The sequence below is a fragment of the Scardinius erythrophthalmus genome (genome assembly GCF_964197995.2).
Source record: "Scardinius erythrophthalmus genome assembly, chromosome: 2".
Classification (NCBI taxonomy): domain Eukaryota; kingdom Metazoa; phylum Chordata; class Actinopteri; order Cypriniformes; family Leuciscidae; genus Scardinius; species Scardinius erythrophthalmus.
In genome coordinates this window covers 54353668-54367067 of record NC_138222.1, presented here as the reverse complement: position 1 = coordinate 54367067, position 13400 = coordinate 54353668, and the positions used below count along the sequence as shown (strand labels likewise).

Sequence of the window (13400 nt, the reverse complement as noted above, 5' to 3'; positions counted from 1 at the left end):
AGTATTATGGGGCCATTAAGACTTTGCATTGTGGCATTTAAGAAATTATTATAATAAAAAAAGTGGGAAAATGCAATAAAAATTATTTTATTTAAATCAGGGCAATCAAAATTAGGGCAACACTAATACCATGAAGTGCATACTTGAGAATTAATGAAATTAAGAATTTATGAAATCCATGTTTGTTCTATTTTTTTTTTTTTTTTTACATAACAGGAATGAGAATATAGGGGGAAAAATGTCTTGAGAATAATGTGAAACCTGAAAATAAAATTATGTCATCATTTACTCAACCTCGTGTCATTCCAAACCCATATGACTTTGATTAATCTTTGAAACACAAAATAAGTTATTTTTAATGAAATATGATCAGTCCCTGCACTGAAAGTCCAGGTAACCAAAAATTAGAAGATCCAAAAATGTCATAAAGACATCATAAAACAAATCCGTATGAATTCAGCAGTTTAATCTAAGTCTTGTGAAGGGATTTGGTTGCTTTATATGATGAACAGATTTATTTTAGGCTTTTATTTACATATAAGCAAAAATAATAAATAAATATTTTAATTTGAAATATATTAATTTGTGTTTCAAAGATTAACCAAAGTCTAATGGGTTTGGTACAACCTGAGAGTAAATGACGACATTTTTGGGTGAACTATCCCTTTAAAAGTCCTAAAAATAGCGCATGCTTATTTCTTTCTTCTATGGGGTGAAATCTGACCCAGACAAGCTTTTGATAGTGAAATTCACAATCAGCAATGCAAAAGTTTGTGCTAGAGAGAAAGCGAGAAAAAAGAGAGGAAAAAGACAAAGCTATCAACCAGCTCTCAGCCAGTAAACAAGTTTAAATTTAGCATCCACGTGTGTGTGTGTGTGTGTGTGTGTGTGTGTGTGTGTGTGTGTGTGTGTGTAATGGTGCATGAACTATACAGGAATGCTCAGATCTCTTTACATTTTTCAGAGTCTCACTTAGGGATTCTGATGAGCTGGCACACTGAGAAATTAGAGAGGGATGCTGCATTCGCTCTTACCTCCCCTCTCTCTCTCTCTCTCTCTCAGGGGAGTCTGAGCAGAACGGTACAATCCTGCACACTGACTGCAGCTACTCTAACTGGCTATAAATAACTCAAGGTCATTTGCTCACCCCTTCTACACATGCACACGCCTCCCTCCAAATGTGTCTGTGCGCAGACAAAAACTAGCACTCAAGATCATCCAGCACTAAATCAAATATGACATCAAATGGTTTCTATTTATGATGTGAAGTCATACTGTAAGAAACAGTGTTGTTATTGTCCACTAGTACATTAATCAATTCATCTATCCGTTCTCCATACCGCTTATCCTCTGTGGGGTCGCAGGAGAGCTGCCGCATTCACACATTCAGTTTTTTTCCAATTCACCAACAGATTATTCCATGTTTTCGGATTGTGAGAGAAACTGAAGCATCCGGAGGAAAACATGCAAACTCATGACATTGTTGGATACACTTTATTTTAAGGTGTCTTTGTTACAGTGTAACTATACACTTACGAGCCAAGTAATATTAATTAACATGTACTTAGGGTTTGGTTTAGGGTTAGTTGCAAGTAAATATGCTAAATTAACTGTTATTAATATAGTAAGGGCATGTAACATGCAACAAGGACAAGGTAAAATAAAGTGTTAACAAAAAACTAATAATAATAATTTAATAAAAATTAAAGCTATATAGAAGCATTAAAAAATACTAAAAATGAAAAATCACAAATTACTAAACTGCTGATTACTAAAACTTAAACACACACATATATATATATATATGTGTGTGTATGTGTATATTAAAATAATAGATATTTTGTGAGAAAAAAAATGTTAATTGATTTTTTTTTACATTCTTTCATGACAACTATCCACATTTCCTCGCCCAATTCTCATTACTATAATGCATCCAGATGTTTTAATGTTGAGGTTGTCTGTAATTCTCATTATTCTAAATAATGGTCTTCATTACATTCTACATTATACTGTAATTCAGTGATGATGTGAATCATCCAGTCCAGACAAAATGATTTCCATCATTAAAATCGGCATGAATATTTTGTGATTCCGGGGTGAAACATGCCGCGTTCATGTTCTTGACGGGTTTTATGAGATTCATCTCTTCAAAATGCTCAGTCATCACATTTCCAACTAGCACAGGAAGTGATACTCACCTCACCACCCACACAAGATCACTCTCCACACAACAGAAAAGCAAGCAGGAGAAGTCATCTTTAAGTCTCATGTTGATCATTTTATTATATATATTTATAATATGTACAGAGAAAGAGAAAACGAGATCAAACCCAGCTATGAAACAGCACCGGGATGAGCAAGCAAAAGTGTGGGGGGGGGGGGGGATAGAGAAAGAGCGTGTATATTAGTCAGGGAAACTACTAAAGAGCTGCTTGCCATTTTACCATCGCCGTGTCTTAATTCAAAAGAATGAGGTGTGCAAATGACATGGGTAAAAAGTAGAAATGAAAACGCACATTCATAAGCAACGACCCCCCTCCCCCCATACCCATACCCTTCATCTTTCCTCTAACCCAACACATTACCACAAAACTCTAAATTCATAGATCAAAAAGACAGCAATCCATCTGAGAAAACAGAATGCATCCAAAAAAAGCACTTGTTTAGTGTGAATGAGCACAGGGTTTAAATGAGACTTTCACATACTGCTAATTTTCACACAGATGTAACGCAGGATCCACGACGGACCCGTTTTTAAAAATCAAAGGAATGTTCCCAAACGCAGTTTCTGCAGTTGCCCCTTCCCAGCCATTGCACGCGCACCCATATCCCTGCTACTGCTCCCTCCAACCCGACGCTACCAGTTCACTTACAAAATAGTACAGGTAAATCCACCACACAACATTAGAGATGAGAATGTGCGGTCATGTTAGCATTAGCAGACGTTAGTGGTGTGAGAACAATTACACTGGCTCAGTGAGTGAAAGATCTAATGTCACGATGGCGAGACTATCCTAATTAAGACCGGGTGACGCACTAATACTAGTGAAGTTCACAAACTATCTACATTTTCTAGATCCACGTTGTACATGATAAAACAGCCAGATCAAAAACAGTCATCAGGCCAATCACTTGCAGTTTGCAGATTAGAGATCGAACCTTGTGGAGGGGCTTTAGGTTGCCATGTAGGATCCTGTATGAACCTCTTGGATCGCCAAAGGCAACATCTCTGAATGACACCCTTATTTTGAGAAAGGTCCATCAGTAGGGAGATTGGAAAGCTATAATCTACATTTTTCATTAAAGAACATGGGAGGTCATATCCGGTCTCCAACACTGGACCAGTCAATCCCAATACTCCTAGATGTAATACACAACATTCCCACACAAACACACAGCACACTGAACCGGATCCATGGAACTACCACGCTTTCATTGGTGGCGAAATGAAGGCCCTTTACAAATATGCAAATATATTTACCGTATGTAAATAAACGCAATGCATGATGGACCATTTTTGGCAGCAGCGAGGACTACGGATTGGCTTTAATCGATGGTAAAATTACACACTGAGGTTTCAAACCAAAGCCACAAAACTGCTGACCACAGGAGGAAACGACCTCAACGCGAGTCAAGATGGTGTTCGTTCATTCGTTTTGAACCTGTGATGGGCGAACACTCAAAAGTAGCAGAGGTCGTTGAGGTAATAGAGGGAACAGTAGCTTTCATCGACCAACCTAAAGCCTAGACCCCCGTAATCCTGATTATGAACAAAAAGCCAACTCTCTCCGTATCGTTCCCCAACCAACAATGTCATTGACAGCAGTAAGCCTTTGTACAAGCCTTCATTAGAAAAACAAAAACCTAAAGAAAACAACAAAAACAAATCAGTCTTAAAAATCACCATAATAACAATAATATACTAGTAGGATGAGAACAGGTAGAGAATATTGCCGACTTTGTATGCGGTTGACTTCCTGTCGATTCAGCCTCAGAAGCCATGCTTTCGCCCACAAAACCTCATTCAAGTGACAACGTGAGAGAGATTTAGAAATACTAGAGATAGGTTAGCTTTCTTAACGTAACCTCGCTAGTCGTTTAAAAGGAGGATTTGAGAATCGCCCCTAGATCTGCTCCCATTATAGACATCTATACATGGACACATGACTGTACCTAAGCTCCACTTTAAGTACAGGGGGGGGCGGGACTGTGGATGTGGGCGGGGTTATTCATGTGCACGGGGAGGAAAAAGGGGTGAGGTGTCTTACAAAAGGGGATAATAATAATAAAAACAAGAAGACTATGATGTCATAAATGAAGCCATAAGGCTGTTAGACGTTGGCTCTTAATGCAGTGGTTCCTCCCGTGAGAATGCTGTTTTTTTTTGTGTGTGTGTGTGTGTGTGTGAGAAAATGTGTTTGAGGGGGAAAGGGATGGTTTTGTGTGTGTGTGTGTGTGTGCGCTCAGGCTCTTCAACAGCAGCCGCCGCCAGACTGCCGCACAGGAGTGCTCTCGATCTTCAGGTTGGGCTTGTCTCCTCCAGTTGTGGCTCCAGGGCCCATGCGCTTCTTGATCTCGGCAGCCATGGTCATGAAGGCCTGCTCCACATTTGTGGCATTCTTAGCGCTCGTCTCAAGGAAGGGGATTGCTAAAGAGTCGGCAAATTCCTGGAAGGCAAAAAGAACCAGAGTTAGACACGTTTTTTTTTATTTTGCCCAACCTCATGCTTGGCACTTCTGTAAAAAGGCCCATTCATACCAAGCATGATAACTGTAACAATTAAAATACATTCCACACCAGAGCTATAATGATAACGACACAGAGAAACAATAGCGTTGGAATCACTTTCACAATGATTTTTTTTTCCAGCTGATGAATGATAAACATCTTGGCAGCCAATCAGAATCCATCCTGCTTTAAAGAGCTTGAGCATTTAAAGTGTCAGACGACATAACTGCAGCTTACAATAAACAGAATGATAAAGTGCATTGGATGCTAATACAGTTATAGTTATCTTTATATTATTGTTCTTGATGTGAACAGGCCTTAAAGGCCCACTGAAGTGTATTCGGTGTGTTGGTGTAATTACCACTGAAACAGGAAGACATGGTGGGACAGAGCAGCTCCTCCCCTTTTTTAAAATAGCCAATAGCGTATCATTTATATCACAGCTTGGTCAGAGCCGTTGAACTCAGCAAAACCACATTTGACACCCTTATGAAAGCCACAGTTTAATAGATTCCTCTTTTAGATGTAATATGAAACTGTTACTAACGCAACACCGTGATCATAATCATGCTTTATGTTGGTGCATTGCACGATGTTATCTCTTCTGCACGTCAGTGCTGTTTCTAATGATGAGTCTGTCCGGAACAGACCGTGTGCGCTACGGCGGTTTGCAAGACACTAACCCGAAACCAGACTTCATTCGCATATTTACACTGTCTGAATCGTTCCCTGTCCCCTATATAGTGAAATATGTGCCATTCACCATGTAGAAAATAGTAAATGTGTGAACAAGTGACCGAATTTAGCAGCAGATTCAGCATCTATTTATAATGTAGGGGGCGGAGCTTCAGACAGAATCTAGAGAGCATTTGATTGGACAGAAAATCTGATGTGAACCTGAAGTGCAGAGATGTCTCTAAAATCATCCATATTGGCAGAAGTGAGACTAAATTTGAAATGCTTATATCTTCTATATGGAAATTGTCATTATTTTGGAGCACACTAGCTTATAGATAACAGTAGGCTAACATTCATACTAAAAGTCAAAAAATTACATTTTGATTTCAAAAGGACTAGCACTAACGTTATTTAAAAGAAGTCGCCAGCCAGAGCCAGCATATTCACAAAGTTTTCATGCAACATTTCATTAAATAACATTAGGCAGTTTTGATTTATATGCTATTGAATGTTTGATGTTACATGCGCGTAAGCTATGCTTCTATTGCTTCTTCGCTTGTTTTTTTATCCAAAGATGTTATACTCTTTCAGAAGATGCGCAACAACGCCCCCTAATGTATAACAGTGATTTCCGGAAAATTCTGTCAACGGTGAGGGAAAGAGTAAATTGTCAAAAAGCTTTATTGACTGTATTCAAGACTGTTGATAAAGTTTTTGTTCTGAAGAAAATTTGAGTAGTTTATGCCTGTTCATAATTTCCCACCATAAAGTGTTGTAAGTGGTTGCGAGGGTGTTGCTATGCTGATGCTAAAATGTTCTGAGTGGCTGTTCATGCATTGCCATGCTGTTGCTAGGGAGTTCTGCTTGGTTGCTAGATGGTTACTTACTGGCCAAAGCCAAAATGGGCTCACTGCCAAGTCTTCATGATATTCTGGTCTCTAAACAAGTCTGGTTTCCTCTTTCAGTGCAAGGCTATGGGATTTTTTGGCCTGTTTTTATCTGCTACCAGGTAAAGGCACAAATCAGAACGCTGAGAACAAGCCCCACAATTTGACATAATTCATGTTCGCAAAACAAATGGTGCAAGACGGGTAAAATATTAGGTTGGGGGTTTATTCAAATCTCCAACCGCTAGCATGAAGATCGGGATTAGTGATGGAAAGTATTATGCTACCAATGTCACAAAAATGGGAAGCAATTGGACTTGCAAAGTCCACTAGTTTTGATAAAAAAGGGAACAGAGATTTAAACTCAGCCACTAACACAGATTAGACATGTCTATACCTTGGCTGTTGTGTAGTCCACTACTTTCTTGGTGGTAAGATCACATTTGTTTCCCACCAGAAGCTTGTTGACATTCTCGCTTGCGTAGCGGTCTATTTCCTGTAGCCACTGTTTCACATTGTTATACGATTCCTTTAGAGAGAGCAGGACACAGAAAATAATTTTCAATTTCAACTGAAAGGTCGATACCGAAAGGTATGTGATGATAAAGCAATGTTGTTATTGTTAACTAGCTAACTAACTTTAACTTAAACATAATAAGTTTAAGTTAAGGTACTAAAATTACTAAAAATTAAACCTATACATACATACATACACACATATACATATATATATATTAATTATTAACTATTAGTATATAAACTAATAAAAATGACAAAAGCACATACAAAAATACTAAAACTTTAAGAATAAAAAGAAAACATAAAAATAAAAGATAATTCAAAATATTAACTAGTATTTGAATAGTACATAAATGATACTAAACTAACACTGGTGTATTAACACAAATTTGACAAGCAGGTCATCAAGTAAGAGAGGTTTTCTGAGGATGACATCAGCACAGTTTGTACAGTTTTTATAGATGTCACGACATCAGATTTTTTCCCAACACTCTTATCGTAGCCAAAATAATTCACAATAATATATCGCAATATCTATAGAAATCTTGAAAAAAAGATCATCCGGCGTCGAGTATGAATGAAGAGTTTAGCTCTCCATAATGCTCACATCGCCCTATTTTGGGTAAAAATAGAAAAAACACTGCTCTCTAAAAATATTTGTCCAAATGAGCACACGAAAAGCCCTGAGGGATGTAAATATAATAAAACACAGAACGGCGTCAGCAGTAAACGGTTAATGTAACATTTCCTGTTTCAGGACTAGCAAAATAATGGTCACTTACTCTCTGTACAGTGGCCAAGATAACAGAGACAGAGATGGGGGAACAGTTTGGTGGTATTGCCTCGTTTAGCGCTCACTGTTGATTGGCAAGTCATGCATACTCGGGTGATTAATGAGACATTTTCACGGAACCAAAAAAACTTCCACACTGGCGAGCCATAACTTTCTTGGAGTGCGGGTAGAGTGTCTCATGTGTCATATCCGACGACGTGCTTTTAGGCGGCAGTAGCAGCTGCACACTGAGACCGCTTGTGTTTTATGACATGTGGCAACCAGCCTTATGCCTGTTTCAGATTACACGATTTTTTTTGTCTGTTAAGATAACACGATTTTGACTCCTTAAATCTTGCCGTGGACAAGAAACATGTCAGACTACACGTTACTTTCTGACCAGTCATCATGTGCCGTCTCACACTCATATATTCACTCACTCACTCACTCACTCACTCACTCACTCACTCACTCACTCACTCACTCACTCACTCACTCACTCACTCACTCACTCACTCACTCAACGAGACGAAACGATGAAATCTTGCGTCCCAACGCCCGTTGTCGTTTACGAATCCCCACGTCAAATGGATCGTGCCAAAATCGTGTGATCTGAACCATGCATTAGGGTGCTATACCAACACCTCCTGTACATTGGGAAGTCAACCAGATACTGGCGCTTGATAATTTACGTGCCACATTATCATACGTGTATTATTCATTTGAAATATTACGGTTATTGCCAATACCGGTATATTGCCTCTGGCTTGCTTAGTTGGGGACATTTAATATTCAGCTATATTATTGATCTGACTGTACTGACGCTGCTGTACGAGAACTGAACTGAGCTGGACGATGAAATCTTTCTTGCAGAACTGCTTTATAGATGTAGAAATGAACTAATTTGATGATCTTTACAACAGAACTGAATCAACACGGAAATGACTTCAGATGAACAACAGCCGAAATGCATAATTTTCCTGTCATGTTCTCTGAAACAATCTGTATTGTATTAAGCCCTGTATAAACAAAGGTGAGTTGACAATGGCGACACCCCTAATTAACACGATAGAGATATTTACATTTTTTAAATATCACGGTTATCGTCAATACCGGTATATCACAACTCCACTATAGACAGAAATTCATTATTGATTCTGTTGCAAAGTGTGCCTTGTTAAATTTGGGACAAATAAGGAAGGAGAACATCTGATGATGTCTCACCTGATCCGTGACATCATAAACCACAATGATACCGTGAGCCCCTCGATAGTAACTGGAGGTGATGGTTCGAAATCGTTCTTGCCCTGCAGTGTCCCACTATGAGAGAGAAAGAAAAGAAGATCATTTGTAGTAATGCCAAACCATGCATGTTTCTATTAAAGCATTTGGCCCTAATCTCACATGTACAATGTAACGAGTTTCTAGATTTGTATATTGTTCCAAGAAACAAGGTCATCATAATGTACTGGTGTGCATACTAGTGACTGTCATGCTGTTGCAGAACTTGTGAAAAATTATTATTCAGTGTGTAATTTATGGACTTACAATCTGTAGCTTAATGGTTTTGCCATCAAGTTCAATGGTGCGGATCTTGAAGTCCACGCCTATGGTGCTGATGTAGCTCTCAGTGTATGTGTCATCCTGCAGGATCAAAACACACACAGAAAGGAGAATGAAAACTAATATGTGCACTGTGCCTATTTACATTTGTGGATATAAATAATCTCTAGTATTCGTCAACTGCATGACTTCCATTGATCTTTTAATTGATGTTAACAAGCCATCTGTGCCTTTACTCACAGCAAATCTCAACAGAAGACACGACTTTCCAACTCCAGAGTCACCGATGAGGAGAAGTTTGAACAGGTAGTCGCTAAAATGGAGAAACACAATTGCAATTTATTAGAATGCATCAACAGGAATATATACTATTTCAGTTTCAGAACAAATTTAACCTTCTTATGACATTCACCAGTCAGATGAGTTATCATCACATTACTGACCTTATTCACAGCAGCGCCATCTTTGATTTTTAACGGGAATGAAAGCAAGGCGGTGAGGGATAGACATATCTCTTCAGTGGGTTGTACTGTTATTTCATGAGTTTTTGGATTGTTCTGCAGATGAAATATCTTTACAAGACATTTCAGTAGAGAAAAAAATCCCAGACAACATGAGGTGTGGCTTTATATTACAGCTTTATTACAGCGGCTGCCATTGAAAACATGGTGAGTCTATCACTCACAGCCTCGCTTCAGACCTGTCATGGCGCTGCTCTGAATAAGGTCTAAAAACAGGTCACGTTTTATTGCATCACTACAGTACAGTGTTATTTGTATTATTTTTTGCATTATTTTACTATAATAATATTTGTTTTATTTTTTATAATTTTCAGATTTTATTTGAAAGTTTTTGTAATTTTGTCATGATTTCTATTTAGTTTTAATTTATTTTTATTTCCGTTTTAGTTACTGTAGAACTTCAACTTATTTCAGTTAATTCGGTTTCAATTCTAATTTGTTTACACTGTTTAAATGATTTTTTTTTCATCAAATATTAATACTTTTACTTTTCACTATTTCAGTTAATTTGGTTTCAAACAATTCTATTTTTTGTTTACGTTATATAGTATACATTTACATTTATCTAATATTTATCTATCTACAGTAGTTACATTACTGATGAAAGCCTAATTACACATGACAGATCTGACAGGTTGTTCAGCTCATGTGAACATTTAACTAATTCCCTTCTTGCACACACACAGTAAGACCAACAGCAAATATGTTTGTATTGTCAAGAGTTATGTGTGTAAACGGACTTTTAGGAATGGTGTTAGTCCAGTAATGTTAAAATATTAACGACACTACATCTCATAGTATTGAAATAATCATATAGCACACCGCATCTGGCTCTCAACTGATATAATAGGTGCCATATTAGCATTGCTATAATGTTAACTGGTTTGAAGAGACAACTAGGCTACATCAGATTACAAGTTGCAAAATCAACTCCCATTTCCAAGAACTGATGGTGAAGAAGGTTCAAAACAAAATCATCATAAACAAAGTATCCACCAGCTCAAAATACAGCTGAGAGAATCTATTTCCAACGATGACACAGTCTGTCGCAATGGTTTCTGAGTTCAAGTACTAACATTAGACGAGCTGACAAAACGCTTTATCACGTGAAGCAATCTTTACTGAGTCTAGGTCAAGAGGAAAACAAGGTACAAACAATAAGAAAAACCTTAATCTCAGACAAGAAAAGCATTTATTTGAGTGTTTTAACAATTGAATTTTAAACCAAGCACTCTGGCAATAAAAACAAACTGGATATTAGTGGGTTTTCAAATGTCAATGGCCAGTGATGATCCAGATATATCTTTGATATAGGCTAATACAATTTAAATATAGACTTTTACAAATTAAGGCAAACTGGAATGTACTTATTAACATTGTAAAGTGTATTAACTTTGCCATTCACAAAACAGAAAGGAAGTGAAATTGTTTGAGAACCCTGACAGAACAACATCGGCTCAACCAATGGCCGGGGACTATCCGTTTAACTGACCAATGGCACGAGCTTGATGCAGGGACTCTGTGTTTAACTGACCAATGGCAAACAGGGGAGTGTTGGAAACATGTTTGTGTTCTTTGTTGCCAGTGAATTAGCACTTGAAATACTGTGCTGATGGATATGGAGAGCAAGCAATAAATTACGGTTTTTCCATGCAATATTCATAATTAACTTCACTTCAATTCATAACACGTCTAAACCCAATGAGTTGACCACATGCTACTGAGAAATCAGGAAAAATACGAAGCTTATCCTCCTCATGACCTCTTCCAGCTGTAACGCTGACTTTCAATTCACAGGCCCAATGAAAAACACATGACTCGCAATGACAAGCTCGAGTCGTGTATGCTTCAAAACACCGTGTGCATAATTATGCGCTCATATGCGAGATATACTTTGACAGCTGGATTCAGCCTCACTACAAACTAATGACGTCACTCCGTCGCAACGCAACACACCACACCAAAAATTACGTCACGCAGTACGGCAGATGCCGAAATTACGTGCGATAAACACCAAATAGCGACGTTTTTAATGTAAGACGTTTAATAATGAACAATATCGTCATTTAGAGTAAGAAACTTTCTAAATACAGGCTTTAAATGAGTAAATGTCCTCTGAATTCGCAGTTAAAACACCGGACGTTGTTAGCCGTTTAGGCTAGACAAAGCTAACGTACTCGCACTGATTATACAAACACTGACATCCGCAACACAAGACTAGGCGTCAAATACTCACTATTCTGGATTCATGGTGTGTTTGTGTCGTTGTTCAGCAGGAGATCGGACTCTTTTCTCTGCGAGCGGACGCGATAATGATGAAGAGGATGACTTGTACGTCTGGAATACCGAGAAACCGGGGCCGCTTTCTCTGATTTACCCCCTCCAAACACACCTCAACACTGTCTTCTCGTTTGATTCAGTCACTTGACGGACATTACTGAGCATATAACGCAAAACACTGTTATTTTGTTCTGCTTTCTTCCTTCCTTCCGATCTGCCCCTCGCTCGAAGTACAAGATGGCTGCGCAGGTGCGGCAGTGACATCAGATGACGTGGCATTACGGACTGATCTCGAAGACACAACCCAGAGATTCAAGATATTCTGGAAATATTTCAACTTGGATTTATTTTTGTTTTTATTATTATTCCATATGATTACATTTCTAAATTCCCCACATTATTAGGTGCTGTATCATATTTTCATATTTCCCCTCCTCAAACATTAACGATCTTTTATTATTTTAAGTTTTTTTCAGAAGTGGACACCTTTTATTCTCAACCCCATAGCGAGAAAAAAATTGTTTAAAAAGGATTTTACACAAAACTTGTTATAAAACAAGCATCTACCTACTGCTCATGTGTCCCTCATAACAATGCAATGACTTCAAATGTAACATTTATGCTAATTTTCATATTTGTATGCGACTGAAGTTAAAAATAGACAAATTGTGTGTCTGTGGTCTCTTTATTTTTGTTTAACCCTCTAAGCCCCTTCATTTCTGGGTCACACTTGGTACCTTTGTGCTCAAAAGTGACGGAAGCCTTGAAATGTTTTTTTTTTTTATCCCCAGGAAAATCAATGCAATATATTTTTGTTCAGTAATATTTTTTGATTATTTTTTAGAATTTTGAAGGGATTTTATGATGCTATGCAATATTTATAAAATTGTATGAGCTATTTTTTTCCATTAAAATTAATATATTTTATTTATTTATTTTTTCAAAAATGCAATGAGTGAAGGTCTGCAAAATCCTTTTTTTTTTTTTTTTTAAGTTAGAATAGTGCCATCTGGAGGCGCTAAAAATGAAAAACATGTGTACTGTCATGGTATCTTTATAGCTCCTTATATAAATAAATAGAGAGGCTTTTGGATTCCCAAGTTAGTTTTTTAGACATAATTTCTTATTTTTATTAGGTTTTGCATTTAGATATATATATTTAGACATTCAAAAAGACAACTTTTTGTCAAGGTTTACATATTTTTTGTTAGATAAGCATCAGGTTTTGCATTGATTACAATCAAACATTACAATTCTGTTACAAAGGAAAGAAATGGAAAGCATTTTTTGTTACTCAGTATTTGATTGATAATTAAATATCTAACAAAATGAGGAATGGATAGCGATGATTCAAAACACTTTATACAATCATTTTGCAATTAAAATGTAATTTTTGTAAAAATTGTTGATTTTATTTTACACATTTGCAAGATCGTGCTCTGTTACAATTTA

General features: G+C 37.3%; 1 protein-coding gene across 1 annotated transcript; it reads right to left on the bottom strand.

The window, feature by feature from the left end:
• Window positions 1-2257: 2257 nt before the first annotated feature.
• rab1ba (zRAB1B, member RAS oncogene family a) lies at window positions 2258-12241 on the bottom strand. The gene is made up of 6 exons (XM_081358753.1): window positions 11905-12241; window positions 9388-9460; window positions 9133-9228; window positions 8809-8904; window positions 6691-6822; window positions 2258-4667 (listed from the first exon to the last, which is right to left on the bottom strand). The coding sequence occupies exons 1-6, from the start codon at window positions 11916-11918 to the stop codon at window positions 4473-4475; spliced, it is 606 nt and encodes a 201-aa protein (XP_081214879.1). The 5' UTR covers window positions 11919-12241; the 3' UTR covers window positions 2258-4472.
• Between the last annotated feature and the right edge of the window lie 1159 nt (window positions 12242-13400).

Excerpts from the sequence above, each read along its gene's own strand:
- rab1ba (XM_081358753.1), bottom strand. Across the intron at positions 8,905-9,132 it reads AAACCATTAAGCTACAGATT|TGGGACACTGCAGGGCAAGA; the intron begins GTAAGTCCATAA and ends TCTCTCTCATAG. Across the intron at positions 6,823-8,808 it reads TTTATGATGTCACGGATCAG|GAATCGTATAACAATGTGAA; the intron begins GTGAGACATCAT and ends CTCTCTCTAAAG.